At 39.4% G+C, this 23,889-nt stretch overlaps 9 protein-coding genes and 1 non-coding gene across 14 annotated transcripts; 2 read left to right on the forward strand and 8 right to left on the reverse strand.

Moving 5' to 3' along the window:
* Positions 1-346: 346 nt before the first annotated feature.
* LOC9320328 (39S ribosomal protein L54, mitochondrial) lies at positions 347-1,267 on the reverse strand. Its single transcript, XM_002884216.2, has 2 exons — positions 1,162-1,267; positions 347-981 (listed from the first exon to the last, which is right to left on the reverse strand). Exon 2 carries the CDS (start codon positions 973-975, stop codon positions 598-600), a length of 378 nt encoding a protein of 125 aa, XP_002884262.1. The 5' UTR covers positions 976-981; positions 1,162-1,267; the 3' UTR covers positions 347-597.
* Positions 1,268-1,588: 321 nt separating this feature from the next.
* LOC9320329 (histone-lysine N-methyltransferase SETD2) lies at positions 1,589-2,362 on the reverse strand. Its single transcript, XM_002884217.2, has one exon. It carries the CDS (start codon positions 1,998-2,000, stop codon positions 1,749-1,751), a length of 252 nt encoding a protein of 83 aa, XP_002884263.1. The 5' UTR covers positions 2,001-2,362; the 3' UTR covers positions 1,589-1,748.
* Positions 2,363-2,716: 354 nt separating this feature from the next.
* Positions 2,717-6,515, forward strand: LOC9320330 (peptidyl serine alpha-galactosyltransferase). The gene is made up of 8 exons (XM_021030286.1): positions 2,717-3,349; positions 3,628-3,798; positions 3,882-4,125; positions 4,222-4,422; positions 4,503-4,978; positions 5,060-5,224; positions 5,326-5,569; positions 5,654-6,515. The coding sequence occupies exons 1-8, from the start codon at positions 3,054-3,056 to the stop codon at positions 6,254-6,256; spliced, it is 2,400 nt and encodes a 799-aa protein (XP_020885945.1). The 5' UTR covers positions 2,717-3,053; the 3' UTR covers positions 6,257-6,515.
* A 118-nt stretch (positions 6,516-6,633) lies between these two features.
* On the forward strand, positions 6,634-9,028 carry LOC9318236 (protein WVD2-like 7). 5 transcript variants are annotated; one of them, XM_021030287.1, is made up of 9 exons: positions 6,634-7,039; positions 7,162-7,665; positions 7,736-7,984; positions 8,046-8,104; positions 8,181-8,264; positions 8,342-8,405; positions 8,490-8,654; positions 8,763-8,784; positions 8,826-9,028. In XM_021030287.1, exons 1-8 carry the CDS (start codon positions 6,989-6,991, stop codon positions 8,775-8,777), a joined length of 1,191 nt encoding a protein of 396 aa, XP_020885946.1. In that variant the 5' UTR covers positions 6,634-6,988; the 3' UTR covers positions 8,778-8,784; positions 8,826-9,028. The 5 variants fall into 5 exon arrangements, with proteins under 5 accessions (XP_020885946.1, XP_020885949.1, XP_020885947.1 ...); XM_021030290.1 differs by having other exon boundaries at positions 6,668-7,039; positions 7,748-7,984; positions 8,763-9,028; XM_021030288.1 differs by having other exon boundaries at positions 6,670-7,039; positions 8,190-8,264; positions 8,763-9,028.
* A 26-nt stretch (positions 9,029-9,054) lies between these two features.
* Positions 9,055-9,126, reverse strand: TRNAP-AGG. Its single transcript has one exon. It is a non-coding gene; the product is annotated as a tRNA-Pro (tRNA).
* Positions 9,127-9,128: 2 nt separating this feature from the next.
* LOC9318237 (classical arabinogalactan protein 11) lies at positions 9,129-9,970 on the reverse strand. Its single transcript, XM_021030293.1, has one exon. It carries the CDS (start codon positions 9,757-9,759, stop codon positions 9,346-9,348), a length of 414 nt encoding a protein of 137 aa, XP_020885952.1. The 5' UTR covers positions 9,760-9,970; the 3' UTR covers positions 9,129-9,345.
* Positions 9,971-10,120: 150 nt separating this feature from the next.
* On the reverse strand, positions 10,121-11,934 carry LOC9320331 (protein ABHD17C). Its single transcript, XM_021030292.1, has 5 exons — positions 11,482-11,934; positions 11,243-11,279; positions 10,908-11,144; positions 10,781-10,828; positions 10,121-10,704 (listed from the first exon to the last, which is right to left on the reverse strand). The coding sequence occupies exons 1-5, from the start codon at positions 11,781-11,783 to the stop codon at positions 10,273-10,275; spliced, it is 1,056 nt and encodes a 351-aa protein (XP_020885951.1). The 5' UTR covers positions 11,784-11,934; the 3' UTR covers positions 10,121-10,272.
* Positions 11,935-13,202: 1,268 nt separating this feature from the next.
* LOC9320332 (protein SIEVE ELEMENT OCCLUSION B) lies at positions 13,203-16,567 on the reverse strand. Its single transcript, XM_021032204.1, has 9 exons — positions 16,137-16,567; positions 15,955-16,050; positions 15,357-15,799; positions 15,170-15,279; positions 14,950-15,092; positions 14,605-14,852; positions 14,269-14,530; positions 13,849-14,145; positions 13,203-13,757 (listed from the first exon to the last, which is right to left on the reverse strand). Exons 1-9 carry the CDS (start codon positions 16,386-16,388, stop codon positions 13,386-13,388), a joined length of 2,223 nt encoding a protein of 740 aa, XP_020887863.1. The 5' UTR covers positions 16,389-16,567; the 3' UTR covers positions 13,203-13,385.
* Positions 16,568-18,728: 2,161 nt separating this feature from the next.
* On the reverse strand, positions 18,729-22,080 carry LOC9320333 (protein SIEVE ELEMENT OCCLUSION A). Its single transcript, XM_021031223.1, has 7 exons — positions 21,440-22,080; positions 21,279-21,359; positions 20,735-21,204; positions 20,550-20,659; positions 20,312-20,454; positions 19,771-20,235; positions 18,729-19,647 (listed from the first exon to the last, which is right to left on the reverse strand). Exons 1-7 carry the CDS (start codon positions 22,061-22,063, stop codon positions 18,985-18,987), a joined length of 2,556 nt encoding a protein of 851 aa, XP_020886882.1. The 5' UTR covers positions 22,064-22,080; the 3' UTR covers positions 18,729-18,984.
* A 568-nt stretch (positions 22,081-22,648) lies between these two features.
* LOC9320334 lies at positions 22,649-23,742 on the reverse strand. The gene is made up of 2 exons (XM_002884222.2): positions 23,118-23,742; positions 22,649-23,037 (listed from the first exon to the last, which is right to left on the reverse strand). The coding sequence occupies exons 1-2, from the start codon at positions 23,634-23,636 to the stop codon at positions 22,732-22,734; spliced, it is 825 nt and encodes a 274-aa protein (XP_002884268.1). The 5' UTR covers positions 23,637-23,742; the 3' UTR covers positions 22,649-22,731.
* Between the last annotated feature and the right edge of the window lie 147 nt (positions 23,743-23,889).

Consider the following 23,889-nt stretch of genomic DNA (forward strand, 5'->3'; position numbering starts at 1 on the left):
AAAAGGGAGATAATGATGCAACCTTTGCTTTACCTTTCTTTCGAAGACATTAAACCCCACAAAGAGGTAGACAACAGGAGTTGGTATCCACCTAGAGAATAGTGATGCAACATCAATGAGATAGGTCCCATGTAATGCTATTACAGTAAACAGTAAAATCTGATTGTTAAATGAATCTGGTGCACCTGCAGTATCTTTAAGAACCGACCAACTCATCTCCTCTATCAGGAGAAGGAGTTGTGTTACACTTGCTTGCTGGACATATCATTCCGGTTTAACTCACAGGACAGAAGCAGCAAGTTGTTGGATTCACTAATAAAGAATCTAAGGATCAAGAACTCACAAGAGCATAACGCCACAGACTCTGAAAAGTAACTTGACCATGATAAACCTATTTAATGTTCCAATGTTTCAATACAGAGAAATTTCTTGAAGATTGTGAGAACATACAAGAGCATCATAATCCTTTTGAAATGTAATCTAAATGGAAGAAGCTAGATATTATTAGCAAGCATAGTTCCCATTTGTGGCGAAAACAGCAACAGGGAGAGAGTTGAGTGACAAGGGGGAAGAGCAGAAGAGATCATCTTACATCTCTCAGTTCTTGGCCTTGATGGAGTTGTTCTCCTTGATTTTAGCTCGTGTGTCGAGCTTGACAAAACGTTTGAGATCATCGTAGGGAAGAGTCTCGACGTTCTTCCTCCTAAGCTCACTAAGCGCTGGTCGCTTATCGAGAAGACGCCAGAGCCAATCAGGGTAATCAGAGTCAGGCAAGATCTTGGGATCGGATCCATCTTTGAGAGTATTGGCACCAACAACGGTGGTGGATTTGATCTCTTTGGTCAAGGAGGAACCTTTAGGAGCATCGCTAGCTCCTCCTCCTTTGCCACCTTTCTTGGCTTTACTAGCTGCTGCAGCGAACGTTCTCCGGGCAACATCCTTGGATGATCCCCTTATCAATCCAATACGGTTCATCTCCTCCTACAGAATTTAGATACCAGAGCCATTTGTTAATCACAACTTTCCAGAAGAAATTAGGGTTTGATGCCCGGCTAATTGTAATTCTAATTCAACCACATCCAGAAAACATATGTAAAAAAGAGCGAGGATAATTAGGTTTGTGAATCGACGACACAGAAGCATTTGGGAGAGAAAACTTACGTCCAAGAGCGAGCGAGCTCACAACTGAAGAAGAAGCAGCTTGCTTACTGGCGAGCGGCGGAGCGGAGAAGACCGACCAACAACACTTTTGTTTCTCGCTTACAAGTTTTAAACCGGCCCAAATCTTTTTTGGGTTGGGCCTGAATTTAGATAAAAGGGCATGAGATTACTTTTTCGTGCTTGTTATGGATAAAAAAGTCAACCATGGAAAATGAGTGGACTTTGCGAACACGTTGCCGTGTTTGATGGCGAACGAAACCCATGAATGTTTCTGTAACAGCTCAGCTCATCAATTTCAATATATATATATATAAGAGATATACCGTAGATCTTTTATTCTATTATCAATTAATTTTGAGTTGGAATCTCATATATATTTTCAAAAATAGTATTAAAACGATCGAGTTCATGCATGCATGTTTACAAGTTTTATCAGTACATTGCAAATTTATCTGATTCTTTTATACTCATAGGTTAGTTTGAGATCATCACTATACACGAGTAGAAGTAGAACTTGAAAACAGAATAAGGAAAGAAATTCAACCAAAGTAAAGCAAATAGAATTAAATACGTCTTATATATATATATTAGAAGCTGAAAGCCATGACACTAATCAATGTTGTGGTGATAAACAGCGGGCAAGTGGGGAAAGTGGCGGCGTTTGGAGGTGGTGGAAGCGTCTTGGGTTCACCAAAGTGACCAGTTGGTGATGGTGAAGGAGCCATTGGAGGAGGAGGAGGAGCAGTGCGTTTCTCGTCGTTCCCACCATAGGACGACTCGGCCACCATAATCAACATTGCCAAGACGAGAATACATATCATTAAGCTGAAAGATCTCATTGCTGCAATATTTGATCTCCTCTCTTTCTCCTAATTTGTCATTCTCTTTTTTAGTTAGTTGATACAGTCCGATCATCGCAAAGGGAATAGAACTTATGTATATAAAGGTCAACGAGGGAGAATAAGTCTAATTCATCTGGGGGCATGGATATGTGATTATCGTCTTAATTAGCTTGTTACGTTAGTGGCTAACCATCTATTTTAAGTAACATAACGTGATCTCCTACATTTTTTTTTTTGCACATTACTAATAAAACATATATATCCAACAGATAAAGTGATAATCACTTATAAGTTCCAATCCGGGATCAAGTGATAATTGATCTTAAACCAACAAAAAAAAGAAAGACATAATCAAATAGTCATTTGTATATACCAAATATAAATGCATATATATTGTATAATGGATAGAAACCCCATTTGCCTGGTCTATAGACTAGAGTACTTATTAAATCATGTTTTCTTTCTTTTTGTGTGCAAAATAAGAGTAATCATGTTTAGACCATCTCCAACAAAAATTCTAACAATTAAAATATATTGATTTTATTGGTGGAGTTCAGTTAATTACTAGTATAAATTTAATTAAATAAGAAAATTATAATTTTTTTATTGATCAGAGACCCATTTTTAAGATATCACCGTTGAGGATGCCCATTGAGATCTTGTAAACTGGTTTATTTGGCAAATAAAAACTTTAAAAAAGTAATTGTGAGGAGGAGAATAATTAAATTAAAACGCTGGCAAGCCGCCGAGTTTTGGACGTGTGTATGTAAAATGGTTGCCGGAGTCCATGGCAGCCGAAATTGGGCGATTCAAAGAGAGAATCTTCTTTGATTTTTTATTCAAATTCCAACGATCTCAAATTTTTGTTATTTTTTAAAATTATAATTGATTAGTCACATGTGGCAGTTCTTCGTGGTCGCCACTACCTAATCATAACCATTTGGGTTTATAGAAGAACAAGGTCGCGCATCGCCATGGATCAATCATCCTCCATGCATTGACTTTTTTTTATTTTTACTTTAGTTAGGGTTTGAAATTCGATAAATCGAGATGCGGTGGGATTTGATCGCGGCGATTGTGGCCGCGCTGGTGGTGTCGGGTTTGGCTGATGAATCGGGTCAAAGGGCACCGTATCGGATCCACACGCTGTTCTCGGTGGAGTGCCAGAACTACTTCGATTGGCAGACGGTTGGTTTGATGCACAGCTTCTTGAAATCCGGACAACCCGGTCCGATTACCCGGTTATTGAGCTGTACCGATGATCAGAAGAAGAATTACAGAGGCATGAATCTCGCTCCCACTTTCGAAGTTCCCTCTTGGAGCAGACATCCTAAGACCGGTGACTGGTAAACCCCGACACCATTACTTACTCTACTCTCTTGTCTTTTTTTTTGGCTCGGAAACTTGTTGTTGTGGAACATTAGGGCCAGACAGAACCACGTTGTTTTGTGTCTTTGCATCTGTTTTGCTTGCTCACTTTTGAGTTGGATCAATTAGGGCCAATTTTGGTTTAATCCCGTAGTGCTCGTCGCTAGTTTTGGAATCTTGGTGACGGATTTCTGGTCTTGAATTTAAAACTAGGGGTTTAGATGAATCTTTGATGTATATATTGAATTAACTCTAGGTACCCAGCAATTAACAAACCAGTTGGAGTTCTTTACTGGCTTCAACACAGTGAAGACGCCAAGCATGTGGATTGGGTCGTTATTCTTGATGCTGACATGATCATTCGAGGTCCTATCATCCCTTGGCAACTCGGTGCTGAAAGGGGAAGACCCTTTGCCGCGCATTATGGGTATTCCTACCTATTCTTCAGTCAAACCTAAATCTTACTCGTTTCTTTCATTGTTGCTCACACCTTATTTCTATATCATTTAGCTACTTGGTGGGCTGCGATAACATCCTTGTGCGCTTGCACACAAAGCATCCTGAACTCTGTGACAAAGTTGGCGGTCTTCTCGCTATGCATATCGACGATCTTCGGGTCCTGGCCCCTCTCTGGCTCTCAAAGACCGAAGATGTTCGCCAAGATACAGCTCACTGGTCCACCAATATCACCGGAGATGTTTACGGCAAAGGTTGGATCAGCGAGATGTATGGTTACTCCTTTGGTGCTGCAGAGGTAAAGTCACCGCCTTCCTTAATTCTCTTGCTCATGCTCTAACAATTGCAGTCTTCAGTTCGTCTGATTTCGATTATAAAACTTTGTGATCCACAGGCAGGACTTAAGCACAAGATTAACGACGACTTGATGATATATCCTGGGTATGTTCCACGAGAAGGTGTCGAGCCTATTCTTATGCATTACGGTTTACCTTTTTCCATTGGGAACTGGTCATTCACTAAACTGGACCACCACGAAGACAATATAGTCTACGACTGCAATCGTCTCTTCCCCGAGCCTCCATATCCAAGAGAGGTTAGCATAACAAGTTCTCAACTCCATTTCATGTATCTCTAATGGGGGCAATTACTGACAAAACAATTTTCGTTGAATAGGTGAAAATAATGGAACCTGATCCGTATAAACGAAGAGGTCTGATTTTGAGTCTAGAATGTATGAATACATTGAACGAGGGACTCATACTGCGTCACGCAGAAAATGGGTGTCCGAAACCAAAGTGGACCAAATACTTGAGCTTTCTGAAGAGCAAAACTTTCATGGAGTTAACAAAGCCTAAACTGCTTGTACCAGGAAGTGTACATATCCTGCCAGACCAACACGAGCCGCCACCCATTAATGAATTCAAAGGAACTTATCCAAAGATTCACACACTGTTTTCTACTGAGTGCACGACTTATTTCGATTGGCAAACAGTCGGCTTCATGCACAGTTTCCGCCAGAGCGGCCAACCTGGAAATATCACTCGGCTTCTCAGTTGCACAGATGAAGCTCTTAAAAACTATAAAGGTCATGACTTGGCCCCGACGCATTATGTTCCTTCGATGAGCAGACATCCTCTAACAGGCGATTGGTAAGATTAGCAGTTATACCTCAGGTTTTGAAGTTATAACTTGATCTTCGTCTGATTTTGGTATGTTCTTAACTGAATCAGGTACCCGGCAATTAACAAACCAGCAGCGGTTGTCCATTGGCTTCACCACACTAACATTGATGCAGAGTACGTAGTTATTCTTGATGCTGACATGATCCTCCGAGGACCCATCACACCTTGGGAGTTTCAGGCAGCTCGAGGCCGACCAGTTTCGACTCCTTACGAGTAAAAATCTAGAGAACACAACAAATTTCCTTTTCTCTCTTTTCCAGTTTATAGATGATTGCAGAAATCCCTTTTAACCGTCTTCTCCTTCTTTTGTTTAGCTATCTTATTGGATGTGATAACGACCTTGCAAGACTTCACACGCGTAATCCCGAAGCTTGTGATAAAGTTGGTGGAGTCATTATAATGCACATAGAGGATCTCCGGAAATTCGCAATGTACTGGTTGCTTAAAACTCAGGAGGTTCGAGCAGAGAAAGAACACTATGGGAAGGAGTTAACTGGGGATATATATGAATCCGGTTGGATCAGCGAAATGTACGGTTATTCATTTGGTGCTGCAGAGGTAAAACTTATCACAATTCTTAACTTTTTGCTCAATAATTGGTTTCGACTTTCGACTAGGGTCTAAAATACAACATTTGTGCAGCTAAATTTGCGGCATATCATAAACAAAGAAATTTTGATTTATCCCGGGTATGTTCCTGAACCTGGTGCTGACTACCGAGTTTTCCACTACGGTCTTGAGTTCAAAGTGGGAAATTGGAGCTTTGACAAGGCGAATTGGAGGAACACTGATTTGATCAACAAATGCTGGGCAAAGTTTCCAGACCCCCCTAGTCCTTCGGCAGTGCATCAAACAGACAATGATCTACGGCAAAGAGACCTTCTGAGCATTGAATGTGGACAGAAGCTGAACGAAGCTCTGTTTCTGCATCACAAGAGAAGGAATTGCCCTGAACCTGGATCTGAATCGACTGAGAAGATGTCGGTTTCGAGAAAAGTTGGTAACATTGAAACGAAACAAACACAAGGAAGCGATGATACAAAAGAGTCAAGTGGTGCTGAAGGGAGATTCAGCACGTTGAAATTATGGGTGATTGCGCTGTGGTTGATATCTGGTGTAGGGTTCTTGGTGGTGATGCTTTTGGTGTTCTCGACTCGTAGAGGCAGAGGAACAACAAGAGGGAAAGGTTACAGAAACAAGAGACGAACTTCGTACTCGAACACAGGTTTCATGGACACAAAATGATCGAGAGATAGATATGTGCGAAACACAGAAACCTGGGCTCCTTGAATCAAGCGTGGAGGGTATCTGTTAGAATGAGAGCAATGTGTAGATACAACTAAACCAAACCAAGAAAAGGTGAGACATTTTGCTTCCCCCAAAGTCATATAGGTTTCTTTGTATTCTTTTTAAGGGTTTGTTTTTTATTTGTTAAAGAGTTATAAATTCGTATTGTAATTGTCAAAAACACACAAAGGAACCAAAATCTCTCTGTTACACACAATAGACGGTTTTTGAAGTTCCTTCTTTGCGCCAACTTAGAATTGCTTTTGGCTCCTTTGGTTTCTGACATGACTGGTTTTTCACTACAGGTAATCCAACTAAAAAAAAAAAAACACTTTAGAAAAGGTGGTTTGTTTATCACTAGAAAAATTCCATACACAGTATTTATTTATATATTGGCGGACCACTTTCTCTCTCATGTGGTGTGAGAGGATACTACTACTTTAGTAATATAGTAAAACAAAAATCTCTCATAAAGCAACGGAAAGGAAGAAACAGACAGAGAAACCTGCATTTTCTTTTTTTGAATTCAAATTTTAAACAGTAAAAAGCTTTTTCTATACAACGGATACATCTTACTTCTACTTTCTTTCTTTTTTGTCTTTCATTTATAAACTAGAAAAAATACATTAGTTTTGTGATCTTTGGAATAGAATTCACTTGTCTGTAAAAATAGATCTTGTTCCCAAAAGAATGGGAGAATCTGCTTGTCTCATGCAGCCTTTCTCATATGCAGCTCCACAGGTTTGTTCGTTAGTTAGCTCATGCTTTCTCTTCCATTTCAAGTACATATGTCCTTTAAAAAAAAATTCATATGTTTTCTTAGGAATTAAGCTCTCTCTGTTGTTTCCCGTGTCTGTCTTTAGGGAGATTCTCTTGGTGCTTTAGGACAGTCTGTGTCCTTCGGGAGATTCATGTCGGAGAAACTTGACTGGGAAAAATGGTCTGCTTTCTCCACACACAACCCTTATGTGGCCGAGGCAGAGAGATACTCAAAGCCCGGATCTGTCGCTCAGAAGAAAGCTTTCTTTGAAGCTCACTACAAGAAACTCGCTGCTGCTAGAAAAGCTGCTGCTGAAGAGGCCCTCTTGCTTCAGCAGCAAATCCCTAAACCCCAACCAGTCCAAGAAGAAGATATCAATGGAGGAGGCAATAAAGATTGGCTGGTCTCGAAACCGGATCTTGAGACTTCAGGAAGATCTTTAGATGATTCTGCTGAAATGAAATTCCTAGCAGGAGAAGAAGGCGTATTTAGAGGTAATAGACAATCTGATGAGAAAGAGAACTGTGGGTTGGCTGAGTCAGAGATCAATGCCAAAGTTTCTTCTACAGGTGGAGAACATGTGGATGAGGAGAAGCCTATTCTAATGGTAATTTATTAGTGATCATTAAGAGTTTTCTTTCTCTCTGGCTTCTTTTATTGTTCTTGATCTGTAACAGTCTTCGCAGAAGAAATCCAAAAACTCACAACAATCAAAGAGCAGTACCAAATCAAGAGTCTATAAGTACAATTCATCGGAGAGGACTCCAAGTCAAAAGTCTAGCAACAAGAGCAGCTCTTACACTTTCACACCTGCAAAAGAGTTCAATAGATTGGTGTCCATCATAAGGAAGATTGATGGGTCAAGAGCTTCTTCTAAACCAACCAAAGACTGCAAAACTCCTCTCCGGACACCATCATCAAACAAGGTGCCTGCATTCTTTAACAAGTGTTTCACTCAACCAAGTGCTTATACTCTTGTGATTGCAGGTGTCTGCAAAGGGAATTGCTGATGACTCTTTGTCCTCACCTTTATCTAGTAACAGAAGGTAAACAATGCTCAATAAAATCTTAGAAAGCTTCTTCTTACTTCCTTCATTCATGCGTGGTTAGAGAAGTAATCAGGTGTTACAGTAAGTGCAGAGGGAAGATAGCTCCTGATTCTTCTGCCAAGACAGGTCGAGGAAGATGGAATTTCCTCCCTGCAGAGTAAGAACTGTTCTTAATAAGAGTTTACTCAATTCAAATGTATAATATGTGCCCTTTTAACCAAGTTATTGAAGCAGGACACCGAGCTGTTTTACACCGTTTGGCTTAAGAACAGAGGAGAGGGCAGAGAGAAGAAAAAAGGCAAGAAGAGATTGAACAGATAGAGTAAAATGATGCTTTTTGTCTTGTCACTTAACACCATTTTACTGGTTCTTGATGTTTCAGAAGCTAGAGGAGAAATTCAAAGCAATGGAGCCACAGAACCAGAAGGCAGAGGAAAGGAGTGTGGAGAAGGAAGAGAGTAAACTACGGCAAAGGCTATGCTTCAAAGCGAAGCCACTTCCAAATTTCTACAAACAGAGACCAAAATCAACAGACCAAACTAAGAAAGTAAGCTCACTTTCACTAATCGTCAAATGTATGTGAAGTACATTAAAAAAAGAAATATAGTAGCCATAGTTTCTCTGTGTCTGAGAGTTCTCTGTGTTGTCTTTGTAGGCTCTGTTACAGTAGCAGAGAGGTGTTAAAGAAACTCCCTATCATCCATCATCTTTCAGAGAGATATTGCGCGGACTTAGCGCCTGTGGCTGTGGGGAGAACTATCAAAACCGGTTTGCCTCAAAAAAAGGATTAGTTTGGAATTGTTGACATATTTGGTTTTATTCCAAGAAGAAGTATTGAATTTTACTAGATTGCATTGTATGAATGAATTATTTGTAAACTTGTTATATATGCTTTGAAAAAGGTGAGAGAATTGGAGGCAATATTGTAGAAAGGAGAAAAAAAAAAGGGGGCATTCCGAGAATTGAACTCGGGACCTCTCGCACCCTAAGCGAGAATCATACCACTAGACCAAATGCCCTCTTTCGGAAATTTTGTTTTTCATTTAATCTCTAACCGAAAACAAACGTTAAATCACAACCAAAAATTACGACATTGGTACAAGAGTACGTAATAATAATAACTCCATTCAATCTCTTGGTTTTATATAAATCTTATATAGTAATTAGTTAGTTAAAGAGATCGTCTCATAATGTTAACACAGATAATATGATTCCGTCCCAAGTTCAATAAAAAAAACTTAGAGAGAGAAGATGAAGAATCCGGCGGCGGCGACAGTGCCGGCGATGGAGAGCTTCACATTAGTCGTGGCGCCACTTTTGGGTGACTCGGCGGCGGTGGGTCCATCAGATGAGGGTCCATCGGTTGAGGGACCATCGGCTTCGGGGGTAGGAGCCGGTGGGGAGGAGACGGTGGGTGCCTCGGCGGAGTCACTGGGGGTGGCTGCCGAATAGTCGTCTTCGGAGGTGGGTTCCTCTGCAACAGGGGATGATGCTTTCGGTGCGGCGGCGGAGGATTTGGGTGCAGCTGCAGGAGCCTTGGTGGTGGGGGCTTTGGTCGGAGAGGCGGTGGGTGCAGCTGAAGGTGCATCGGCGGCGAATGCGGTGGCCACGGCCAAAGCCAAGAGGGCAAATACGACAAATTGACGTGCCATTTTTTTTTTTTTTAATTTTAAAAATATAATTATAGAGATTAAAAAGAGGAGGTGTTGTTGTTCCAAAGCTAAAGCAGTATAATTTATTTTGTTCTGAATACTGCAGAAGCTTCAGATGAAGGAAACCAAGAGGACAATGAGTTGGATTTATATGTTTCGAATATTGAGAAATTTTAGGAGAATCGATGGATTTGAGAAGAAAATGGACATCCATTAGCCTTATTTTAGAAGTGTCACGTTTGTATATTAGTTTTCTTTTTTTGTAGCAAGAAAATTGATCCTAAAATTGGATTTCTTTTAAGTATGATAAACCAGAGAAGCCTTAATGAAACCCAGGTAAGGTTCATCGTCCCGGTCGGAGTAGCTAAAAAGTCATTGATTTAAAAGGAGATGGAGATAGATCACAAGTTGCATAAAGATTACAAATCAATAATAAATATCACGGCATGTGTTTGTTCGGTAAAGAACAGTTATGTACTGTATTATATATATAGATATGTGTGTCTGTGGATTTTACTCGGAGCGAACTCTATCCACACTCTTCCTCCCCCTCTCAATCTGGTCAACGCTCTTCCGAGTCTTTTCATGGCAGTCAACACTCCTCCGCGAGCGATCAAGATGATCAAAAGAGATCTTGAGCTTGCTGCTACTCTTCTTCGACTGACTCTTTGGTGGCTTCTCTCTCTCTCTCTCTCTACGCTCTGTGCTCTGCCTCGGCTTCACTCTCCTGTCCATACTTTTCCTCTCTGATTGGTCGCTGCTCACCCTCCGACAAGGTAATCTCTCTACTGTTGCGATGAATTTCTTAAGGTGTCTCATGTATTCAGGGTAGTGTTCAAGATCACAGTGGTTCCCTCCTTTCACCCAGAGAGGCTCGTACTTGTCTTTGCAGAGTTCCCATAGTTGTTTCCCATGAGAACAATCCACTACTTCATCCCAAGTTCCCTGCACATATTTGGATCCAAAAAGCTCATCACAAGTTAAAACGAAATTAAATCTATCTATCTGAAACCTGACTTACATGAATGATGAGAACCGGGCAATCGACATACGGGATTTTGTCGATATTCTGCGGACACAACAATCTTATTACATTACAAATTGGAGAGTGTACGTACACAGAAAGGAGGATTCATACATTGGTCTACCTTGTAGATGTCGAACCAGTAGGTTTTCTTGACGGCATACATAACTCTTAAACCGGAGAGAATGGGGCTGTGAAGGACGACGGCTCTAAGTTGAGGCAACCGGGAAGCAAGATCTAACGTAGGTCCGCTGCCTACAGATTGGCCGTAGAGAATGACATCTTCCTGCTTAGAGCCAAAGGTTTCTTCAAGACACTTATAAACAGCTTCGATATCAGCATACGTGTTATGCTCACTCGGCTACAATTTATCAATTAAGAGAAAGAAAGAATTTTGAGTTAGTCCTAAACCTCAAAATGGATCATCACATCAATCAGATTGATGGGCAAAGGACAAACCTTTCCAGTAGATTGTCCATAACCGGAGTAATCGTATCTGCAAATTGAATCAAAGACTGATTGATTCCAAGCAGATCTTAGCCCAAGTTTCCTTTTTGATTCATTTTTTTTTTTATATATATATATAAACATTATAAACAGAGCAAATCCTATCTATAACTAACTACTCATCAAATTATTAATCAATAGAAAGATAACATTTTTAAATGAGCGTTTTGAAGGGAGAGAAAGAAAGATACCCCATAAGATTAACCTTGAGATGGATGCTAAGCTCGATGAAGAGCTCATACATCTGTCCCAGATCGGCGGCGTTGCCATGGGAGTAGAGGAGCGTGGAGGTAGCCATGGGATGCCTCACGTACATGCCCACGATCTCTGTGCCTCTCCTGGTCCGAAGCTTTACGATTTCTACGTTTTCGCGGTGGGGGAAAGGGCTGAGAAGCAACAGTCCCGTGAGCTCGTCGGTCACCACCTTGTAAGACGGCGGACTCGGCGGGAAGAAGGCGAACTTCGCCGCCACCGATGACGTCACCCCTCCCATCTCCTTCTCCGTTGCTCTCTACACAGCTTGCATTTGGTTTGGTTTACTGATGAGAGAGCTGCTAAGTTTTGAGATTGAAGCTTTTCTCCTTGGGAACAGAGAGAGAGAGAGAGTATTAAGACAAAAGTGGCTTCTTTTTTTTTTTCTCTTTAATCTCATTCATACTCATACTAGTTTACTACATTAATCTTTATTGATTTAGCTCTTAAAAGTACTTATGTCAATGTAGATTATGTAGGGGTTAGGTATGGATAACGTATCTATGAGATTTAACGTAAATATCTTTATTATGCATAGAAAAATCACCTAAAAAGCAGTAATAAAATGTAGGAAATTTGATCTCAAATCATAATCTACTTTTACATATTTTGACCCCGAGGTATTTGGAAATTGGGATACCTTGGATATTCAAATGTTCTATTCCATGCATTTTCAGCTGGATACTTCGAACTAATTAAGTTGATGGGACATATAAGGGATCTGTGCTTGATTATCGATTACTAAATATTTATTTCCACACGGCTAATCGAATAAATATACAACTTGCTCATTTGAATACTCTATGCACCTAATTTTCATAGCTGATATCAGAAACTGAACGAATATTATACATGAGTCACCCCTAATTTATGTATCAACGTCAACCAGAAGTGGACAGACCATTAAAATTAGCCAATAAAAAGGGTTTAGATAGATTTATTAATTCAAAGAGTACAATAGACTTACAAACAAAGTGTTTTCCTAAAACAGAACAAGGTGGACAATGGCATGTGGGATGATATGGTTGCTATTTAGATAGAAGAACCATGCGTAGGTTACGATTTGCCATATCTATCGACATTTACTTAACCTTTTGCCTTGTTTTAGACTAATCCATCAAATTACTTTGTGATCAATACTAAAAAACAAGAAGAAGGAGATTATGGATTTTGTTCTAATAGTAAAATCTAGCCCAAACGATAAGAGTAGTAACAATTCATTTTTTATTAGGAATTAAGAAAAATTATATGAAGATGGACCACACACGAAGATATGGATCATAACAAGGAAAATAAAACATTATATTGACGACATGAGGGACACATTGAATTGCTATAATTCACTGGACAAGAAAATGAGATATCAACAACTAACACAAAAAACATTTATAAGAAGATAAGCCAATAAATATTGACAAATGATCAATTAGAAAATGATAAGAATATATAAGTAACAGTAAGTAATAATAATTAATAGTAAACCATTAGAAACTGGAAAGCATAAAAAGGACTATGTTGGTGTCCTTCATGGGGGTCCATTAACTAAAGTGGGATTTAATTAGAAACATTATAAGAAGAAGGAAAGCAAATAGTTATATTTGAATTATGTTGTATTTATCTGAGTTAATTTTACTAACAAAACAATTTTAACATTTATATATTTAAGAGAATAAGATATTGTTTATTATTGAAAATTATTAGGAATACTTCAATCGAACATGTCCCACAAAGGCCAAACCACACACATGGACTGACCAATTCTCATACGAAGGCATTGAAATTCAGAAATTATTATGGAAAAGTGATTAAAAAAAGAAGAAGAGACGTGTGCTTATTGCATCATTTAGAAGTTGTAGTTCTCGTCTTCGTGGAGCTTTTCATCGTGACAACAACTAAAGCTCATGTACTTCTCCATGGGACGCTGACACTCGAAGCACATCATCTTCTCCGGAATCTGACCGCTCCGAGCAGTGATGTGGAAATCAAAGTGGCCGCAAGGTTTTCCGGTTTCACGGAGGACCTCATCGTGGTGGTGGTCGTACATTGCTTTGGTGTAGCCTTTGGTCGGGACGTGGGTTTTCCAGGTCCGATCGTAAGCACTCATAGTCCTCTCTACCGCACCGTGAGCGATCATCACTATCTCTGGTCCTTTGCTCAGTAGTGCCCATCCTCCAACCTTGTCGTAGCTTAGTATCTTCTTGATTCCTTGCATCACCTAATCAACGTTTTCAAGACACAGAATAATTCATTTATTGAACCGAACCGAAAAACTGAAAACCCTAGCTAGATATATAGTCTACTCTTACATCGTCCTGATCATCGGCTTTACCGAGTTGAATCTTAGAGTACAACATGCTCTCGAGCCTAGTCCAGAAGAACCACATCAAGGCAGGCTCGGCCCAGCTATGGCTCAGGTTTTCAGACCTGATTGCTTCACTGATACGCCTGATCTGTTCCCTGTGGCTATGGTTTCGTTTTCCGACGTAAGCCATCTCCAGGTTCACGTTGGAATCTTTGGCCGTTGCTTTGGCCGCCATTGTGAATCTCCTTATCCAGTCCAAGTCATCTCCTCCGTATAGGAAAATGTAATTATCCGGGGTTATCTGCAATCAGAACCATCAGTCACGCCTCGTTCTTGAATGTAATTTAGGTCAAACCATGCCTGTTCTGTTTCTAGAATTTCCAAGCCAATCATAAAAAGAAGAAGCATGAGAGTTTTGAAATACCCAGTTGAAAATGACAGAGTCGATGCCGTCGACGATGAGGTTAAGCGAAAAGGTCTCTCTCCTCCAGAGCTCTTCCTCACGAGATCTAGTGAAAGGGGAAGCTTCAGTGCCCCAAATCCAGATCATGTGAAGCGCATTGAGGCTAGCCTCATTGCCTTGTGGATCAATCACCACAAGTATCGGCTTGTTCATGAAATGCCATCTCCCTCTCATGAACTCCACCACATGTCTCTCTATCAGCTTCGGGCTATCCACTGAGTACCTGACCACAAGAAAAAACTTCAATTTCTCCATCTTTCTTTATAACTAGAATGTGTTTTGAAATGTGTTAGATACCATGGCATAGGGTCACGGAGATCCTCAAATTTCTTCTGTAAAATCGGAGATCTTTCAAAATCTTCAATAGGATCCACGACTGGAACCCACACAACCTCGTAAGGCATATGACTCTTACCATCGACCCCAACCAAGTTCCTCCTTGACTCTGTGTAGATTTGCTCGAAAATTGATAGCTCATCTTGTAGTATGTTGAGATCAGAGATGAGCAGCAACACTGTCTTCCTCCTCAACACATCCAAGTGAACCTGCAACATTCATTTATATAACAGAGTAGAAATTTCTTCATTAAAATTTGTATATTAATGAACCTTAACAGAAGATAAAAAAACCTAACACGAAAACCTTTCTCTTGGTCAAACCATCTTGCAATGGAGTGATGTGGGGTTTGGGATGAATCAAGGCCGTGAGAATCTTCATGTTATCAATGTGAGTGGTGTTGAATAGAGAATGCAACACCTTTAAGGACTCTGAGCTCCTCTGCTTCTCTGTAAAATGCAGTCTTTGTCAGTAATGAAACAGAGAGATGAATAGCTGTTGAATGGGACGGTACAAACAAACAAACCTATGTGACGGTAACAAAGCCTCAAGGTCTCAGCGAGATGGTCATGAATGTTCTTCAGCTTGTTAGCTAACATCGATGTTTCCCATAAATCCATTTGAGTGTTCATCATCCTGATAAATAAAGTGTACGAGAGTTAGCGGGTGATCAATTAAAAGATCGATAAAACAAAGTTAATTCTCGTATATACTCGTGTCCCATGGCAGTGATCATGTTGATCTGAGAAATGCAAGCCACCACGCTTCTTATGGTCCAATAGACAGCAATTGGGATTGTAGAGAGGATTCTCGACAGCTGAGGAACGTCTGGTGTGATGTACCGATCAGGTAACTCGCTGAGTTCCACTACACATGCCGTGACGCTCTTCATCTCTCGGATGAGATCGTTGAGCCCTTGGGACACAGACTCGAGGGTCACTCTGTTCTGCACAGGGACGAGCTTGAGCATAGCTAGGGACTTAGCTAGTTGGTTCTTTGAGTAGAATTGGACCAGAAGCCAAAACTCTCCATAATTCAACGCGAACGCTGCTAGTGTCAGGACGAGCTTGCCGTCCCAGTGGAAGCTCGAGAGGTGTTCGAACACGGACATTGTGATTTCGTGTGCGTCAGATCCCGTCAGAGATTTGTAGGCTATCTGAAAAAAAAAAAAACAGAGAGAACCACGTAAGCAGTGTATTGCTTATGTTCCAAGTTAGGTCGAAAAATAGGTAGCTGCTGGTTACGTGTAAAACAAGTCTAAACAGAGAATCAGTTGAATTGTGGCAAACAAAAGGTGGAATGTAGCTATACCTCGCAGGCGACGCGATCGATAGCATAGGAGACACTATCAAGAACGCTCATCATGCTTGACTGCATCAGCTTATCCTCAGTGGGCAATGGAAGCATCTGCAAAATCGAAGCAAGTACGTAAAGGAACAAGATCAAACGTACGAACTTATAAGAACGAAATTTATTTGTGTAAGAATACTAACGGAGGCGTTGGTGTCTTCAGAGTCAAGAGTGGCACGATCGAGAATATCTTCAACGAGAGAGAGAAGGCCACGCACTTGGACTTCGCGAGCATCTGGGGAGTGAGTCTGTTGGATCAGTTTCAGCATCATGTTTTCGTCGGATGACATCGCTAGTCCCGTCGCCGGTATCATCTCCATAGACGGAGTTTTACCGGTCGTATTCTTGTGACCCGCCAGTTGCTGAGCGTGCTGGGACTTGATCAGCGACTCCATTCTTGGTTGGGTTGCTTTGTGAGAGAGTTGAGAAGAAGATGCTGTTTTTTTTTATTGGTTTGTGTTGTTGTGCTATGTGAGGTTAGCCTTAAATACTCATTTTTCGCCCTTAGTTACGGTTGGAAATTGAGAATCGACTTCTTTGCTTCTGCAACAATTTAAAAAAAAAAAAAAAAGAATATGAATTATAAAATCTTGTTTCTTTTTTGCTTTTCTTTTTGGTGGCTTATTATAGAAGAATGATTTTAATGAGATATTGTTCCCGTCCACGTGAATGTCGTTAATACAATATAGTATAAGCCTAATACTGTGAAGTATAAGCCTACTTTTACAGGAATGTAGTAAAAATAAGAACTAGGATAAACTAATCATAATATGTATATTGTGTATAGATCGTTTTTCTTACATTTTATATTCTGTTTTTCTGTAAAAAGTTCACTGAAATATTGTTGGGAGTTTTACTCGTGAATCTTAGAGCAACATCAATGGTTGAATCCTTAAAAAGATTCTTAAATATTTTTTAATTATAAATTATGATAATTTTAAAGTTAAGAGTTTATGATGAATCCTTAAAATTTTCTTTGTCCAATGGTAAAGTCCTTAAGTGGATTTTTTTTTTTAAAGAAATTTAAATGAAAATTATAAACATTTTTATTTGATAAAACTTAATAAGTATTATAATTTCCTAAAAAATTTAAACATACAAAAGATAAAAGCATATAAAAAATACATATAAAAAACCAAAATTTTGCCATATACGCTTAACAAAATGAGTTTTCAATTGTTGATGCATAGTCCGATCACAAACTCGAAGTCGAATGTCCATCATATTACTAAGATTTGAAAGCATATTTTTTTTTGTCTTTTATTAATATTTTTGATCCAATCAAAAAGCAACACATATGAAGTTCTTATTAATCCTTAAACCTCTTAACAATCCTTATATTAGAGCGAACTCTTAACAATCCTTAACTTTATTTGTTGTTTTCATTTATTTTAATTACTTTTAACTTTAAGGATTTTTGTAAGAAATCTATAAAAAAACACCATTGAGGGTGCTCTTAGACTCTTTCTTTATGTGTACTATTTGACTTCAAACATATAATAAGACTAAACGTACGTGGATCAAAAACAATTAAACTACACTATTTTAATATTACTACTTATGATTTTAAATTCATTGCCAACTAGAAGTTTAGATCCTAAAATATACAAATTTTTGTCATTTTTTGGGAGATTGGAGACGAATTTCTCACTTTTCTCCACCACAATGACGATCACTGGACTACTATTTAACTCTCGCATTTTAATGTTACTAAAGATCATTAAAAGACAAGACACATTTTATTTGCTACTTTGCTCTTATTCTTATGTTGCTTCACCTCATACCATAGAATATTAGAATTTATGGCTTCTCTCATTTACTTTAGTTACTTTATATTTATTGTAGCTCATGCCTCGGAAAATAGCATCAAGAGTGAAGTGAACAAAAGGGTGTGAAGTTAAGATTCTTTGCTCTCTTTTGTGTAAAACTATAAACAATTTCTTAAGCTCAATGATATATCTAGGATAAGGCTAAAAAAAGCAAAGTTAGAGTGACCAAGGATATATCTATAATACTGTATCTAAGGCAATCACTTTTCTAAAATAATATTGTTATGCTTAGGAGTTTATTCTATGCATGGCTTTTTTTTCCATTAACTTTACCATAACGTTTATAGGTAGGATTAAATTTTTTGTCTCCATACGCAACAAATTCTGATATCTCATCATTAGAAAATACGTATAAAACCTTCTTCTAAATCAAATCCAATGTATGCAATATTCAAAAAGTATTTGATGTTTTGGAAGATTTAACTTTTAAATTAACCTGATTTATCGTTTAAGTTGTATTCCCGTTTTGTAATACAGCAATCAGTCTCATGGTTTCTTTTTCAATAATGTAGACTAACACCTTTAACTTTCTATTGGGATATATGATATGTGCTTGGGACTCTTATAATATTATATGTTTATTGAAGATTCATGTCTGAATTCGTATAATGTGGCGGGTACTGTACAAATATCTAAATTTATATAGTGCCAAAAGACGGTTCATCTTTTGATTGATTGATTCCTCCTTTTTACTTTGCCTATTTACTAGCATTAATGTAATTTCATTTCAAAAAGCTAGATGTTTACCTTCTATTAATTGATTTCAAAAAGACCAAAACTTTAATGTCACATTAGAAAGTTTATCCAAAGAAAAAAAACTTAAAAAGGGAAGAAGGAAACTCAGTTACTTGTATTGTTCACTAGTGTTCTAGAAGCTTAAGGATCAAGAAATCAACAAAGAAGCGATGCTCAATCAGTTCATTGTTCTAGAAGCTTCCCATACATAAAACTTTATTATTTTCGAAATCTCAAACACACAAATTTTTTTTATTACAAAGACTCTGCTTTAGTAGAGCAGAAGCACCAGCAACAACAACAATATGAAGAAGAGTAGAGAAATTCACAACAAAGAGAAAAAAAAAAAGACGCAAACTTATTTGGTTGTATTGGAACAAGCTGATGGCTTCCAAATACCCTACTTGGTCCCCAATATTATGGGATCTTACTCAAGGCAGCATTGGTACAAGTAATACTTTTCCATGGTCCTACGGCATTCGGTGCACTCGACCTCATTGGGTATAATCCCAGCAGTCTCAGGAAGCATGAACCTTGTGCAGTGATGTGGTGGGAGACGCATTAAGAGATGATCATTGAGCGCTGTAAGAAAACCCTTTGTGGGAATGTTGACTTCCCATTCGTTGAACTCAGACAAACCCCTCGAAAACAAGTTCCCTTTGGCTCGAACCATCAAGTCCGATGCTTTACTCACTAGTCCCCATCCATCTCCTTCTCCTCCATAACCTAACATAGCAACCACTTCTTGCAGAACAAGGTCCTTTTCCTCTTCTTTGAATCCTTCTTTAAACCCTTCTCTCCCTTTGATTCCGCGAGCTTTCAGCATCCTCTGCTTCGATTCCCACATGCTCTCGATCCTTGTCCAGAAAAACCATATCTGGAACAAGTCCGGCAACGTGTGGCTGATGTTTTCATCCCGGATTGTGTTGATTATTGGCAGGATTCCATTCTTAGGGTTTCTTTTCCCGACATAAACCATCTCGAGTTGAATGTTTGCGGCCTTCGCTACATTACGCCAGAGACTCGTGAAGTTTTTGATCCATTGCAGATCCTCTCCTCCGTAGAGACATATGTATTTTCCATCAAGAAGCTGATATTAAAAAAAAAAAAACACACAACAATTAAAACTCTCACATTTTTCAGGTTAAGTGTAACATAAGAAAATTGAATTTTTATCAAGTACTCTGTTTTTTTTTTTTTTCAATCAAGAAACCTGGTTTAAGGAATGTGGATCAGTTCCATCAATCAAGAACTCAAGATTCCACTCCTGTTCGCTCCATAGATCACGTTCCCTTGCGGTCGTGAAAGGGTGCGCAAAGGGTTGCCAGATCCAGACCATAGGGAAAGCGTTGGTTGACATAACTTGACCTTTGGGATCAAGTGCAACGAGTATAGGCCTGTTCTTAAACCCCCACCATTCCCTCACAAACCTAATGGCGGCTCGTCTTAATTTCCGAGGCTCTCCAAGAACGTACCACCTCATATTCATATGAAGTGCCTCGAACTTGGCATCGTCAGCTTCTGTCCTGAAATCTTGAACTGGAACCCATAGAATCTCGAATGATTGCTGCCATGCTTCTGTGTAGAGCGATTCCAGGATGTAGAGCTCCTTTTCGATGTTTTCTAGGTCTGATACCAGAAGCAGCACGTGCTTTTGGGTGAGCACGTTGATCCCGACCTGGTTAATGTTTAAAACAGATCATCAGACACTGACAAGAGACATAAACAGAGGCAGAGATTTGAGGAGATTTTACGCGTCTCTTCGAAACACCAGCTCCGTGGTAAAGAAAATCAATAGGTCTGAGAAGGCGAAGCAGAGGAGGAACAACGTCAACGTGAATGATAGTAGTGAACGTCTGAATGAGTTCTTGATACTCTTCTTCGATTATACCATCCTCTGTAACAGAGCAAAAAAACAGAGCTTGAGAACAGAGGAATTAAAAAAAAAAGAGAGAGAAAGAGAGAGAGAGCTTGAAACGAGGTCGTAATCACCAATGGTCAATCGACTCTTCCTGAGTTGTTCTTTCAAGTAATCATTGATCTTCCTAAGCCTTTCGCTATTCTCATGAATCTCCGAAACTTCCATAAACGACATGATTTGACTGAAAACAAGCTTTTATAAGTTTTTTCCTTGTAAATGAAGAAACCCTAGAAATCAAAAAGAAAAAACAACTTACTCCTGCCTGAAACCACTGGCGCCACTGAGGTGAGAAACACATATCAAAACGCAGCGAACAATCCAGTAAACCGCAGTGGGGACATGGTCGGTAAAGGCGGTTGTGATGTGGTTTGGCGGGAGTTGATAGATCTCGATGATGGTAGTGGTGAGAGCAACCATTTCTTTCATCAGAAGTCGGGTCTTATCAAGACGCTGGTGCAGAGCGTTCTGCCGGGAAAAGATGCTAGGGAGCTGTTTGATGAGAGCCAGCGATTTAGTGAGCTGATTAGTTGCGTGTGTCTCCGCGAGGAGGAGAAAAACTCCGTATTTCACGGCCAAGGCAGCTAGGACAAGGACTAGCTTAGCATCCCAACGGTATTTGGAGACCAGAGACAGAACAGAGAACGTTGTGGTATTGCGACTATCTAAATGAAGCCCTGATGTCATCATACCGTGAGACTCACCGCCATGGAGACACTTGCAGTCGATCTGCTCAGTGACATTGATACTTAGAAACTGAGTCAAATGTTACTTAAAACAAGATAGCTTCGTATATAATATACCTCGCAAGAGATTTGATCAATGACATCCGCGAAAGTTTCAAAGGAGGTATGATCAGCATAGTCCTTGAACACGAGTGTTGGCTGCATAAGTTTTAAATTTCATAAGCTTGTAAAAATCAATGTTTGAAATGGGGATTGATAGTTTTCCAAGTAAACTAAACCTTAGGAGCAGAGTCGTCAACCGATGGGACATGAGACTTGAAGATGTCATCAACAACGGAGAGAAGTGATTTGACATCAAAGAAGATCATGTCTGGACTATGAGTCTTCAAGACTCTATCAGCCATGACTCGGTCATCAGAAAGTGAAAACATAGGTCTGCCATTTCTATGGAAAGCTTGTTTCTTGCCCGGACCAAATCTTCCACCGAGCGAATTGTGGCCCAATGATTTCGGAACCATCGAATGTCGGATATTAGCATCAAGTACGTCCTCAGATGGATGAGGGTGATTTGCAGTCTTAGGGACAATGGAACCGAGCTTCTCGGTCTCATGATCCATCACCTTATTATGGTCCGCAGGAGCAGAAACGTTGTGATCATCTGTATGATCCCCAAAGGGGCTGTCTTCGTGAGTTCTCGGTGCTAAGGGACGCCTCTCGCCTGAGTTATCAGCCAGCTTCTGCTCGGCGGATCTTGGGATAAGGGAGACCCTTTTGAGAGGGTCGGCCGTTGGGAGGGTTTTTGGGTTCAATTGAAAGCGTTGGGCCATATTGGCGAAAAGAAGAGAAATATATGGTGAAGGATCTGATGTGTTGTGGTGAATGATTGGGTTAATAAAATCCATGTGTGTATATATACTGCTGCAAAAGGTTAAATAAAGTGGCAACTTTGAATCAACTTCTTTGCTTCAGCTTTGGTTCAATATTTGTTTTGGTGTCTTTTACACTTCCATAGACAATTTTTCCCTAATCGATATTTCATAATTTTCATTATTGTGATATTAACAAGAATTTCAGATCTCTCGATCATAATTTATGTAAACAACCAAATTTAGTATGTCACATGCATGGAACATAGAAAGTGTACATGCAATGGATTTTTGTTATAATACGATAGACTTCCTTTTAATATATACTGTATGTTATAATATAGAATATCTAAACCATATATAGAATAAGCAACTCGTGATACTCGTTGAACAGGGACAAGGCTACCTTGCTTGGATATTGTCCATGAATCTACGAACAACACGAATCACACAGAATGCATGCTATTGAAAAATATATATTAATTATATTTTCCAAAGTGTGTAATCTTTCTTTCAATTATTTCTTTTGTAATACAGGTTCTTCCAATTTGATTGGTTGCTCAAATATGTATGTTCACTTTTCACTATTTCTCTAAAATTTGTATTGTAAGTTTCTCCAGCTGGACTTGGTACCACTATTTTTATTTTTCTTAATTCCCTTTCAAACTTCCCATCCAAAACGCAGTATACATTTTTTTGTTGTGTTACTCATAAATAGGTTTGAAATTCTTATAAGCAATGACAGCATTAAAAGGATCGGGTCTAGAAGCTAAACCAATAAAACCCATAAGCCGAGTCATAACCGATATCTGAGCTCCAGGCTGTTGCCGGATGATCTCCGGCTGAGTAAACCCTTCAATAGACTGAAAGTACTGAACCACCAATTGGATCCGACTGTATTCGGTTCCATCTCGCCAAACCCTAATTGCTTTCTCGTAAAACATCCGATTGCTAAAACTCACTATCAACACACCTCCCGGTTTCAACACTCTATACACTTCTGCAAACACCTGCCCATTATATAATAGGGAAGAACTGGTTAAGGAATTTTGACATAAATCGAAATTGGTTTTGGTTTACGGTCTTGTACCTTTTCGGGTTGTTGTAGATACTGTACACCGACAGCACATAAAACAGCGTCGAAATACTTGTCTTCGAACTCGAATTTCTCATCTTCGTTGAGATCCTTGACGAAGAAGTAATCGAGTCTAGGGTTACGTGCAAGCTCTTGTGCGTTAAGACCATGCCCCACCACTTTCTCGTACTTGACTTCTTCTGGAAGATGGCTAACCCATGAGCTCATCAAGTCTAATACAATCGAACCGGGTCTCAACCGGTTTCTGTATAGTTCGGTTAAGGAGGATATGAAACCATCGTCTACGTGGTTCACGAACCGTGGGTATGAATAGAATTCACGGTCAGGATCGGCGTTTAGTTTGGTCCGACCTTCGTTGTTAAGTACTAACCTTTGGACCTTACCGGCCGAGGATGATGGTCGAGGATCGGTTTCATCGGTTTGGTTCGATATGTTGTTAGTGATTCTTGGTCGGAGAATTCTGGGTTTCAATTGGATTGGATATTGTTGGAGGTTGAATCGAAGAGAATCCATAAGATTCTCTGTTTTTCCAAAAGCAAAATAAAAACTTCCGCTTTATCAAAAACTTGACAGAAGCTAAGAATCGTTAAGACAATTTCTTTGTTTTTTGTTTTTTGTTTTGAAGGAATGGATAATTGATGAGTGGTGTTCATTTATGCTGTTCCCTAGTAATTTTATTTGGTGAATTTGCTTTTTAGCCCAATATAATGCTAATGGGCTTCTATTGGGCAATTTATCCATTTTCTTTCTCATTGCTAAGTAAGTT

This window comes from Arabidopsis lyrata, assembly GCF_000004255.2.
Source record: "Arabidopsis lyrata subsp. lyrata unplaced genomic scaffold ARALYscaffold_3, whole genome shotgun sequence".
Taxonomy (NCBI): Eukaryota; Viridiplantae; Streptophyta; class Magnoliopsida; order Brassicales; family Brassicaceae; genus Arabidopsis; species Arabidopsis lyrata.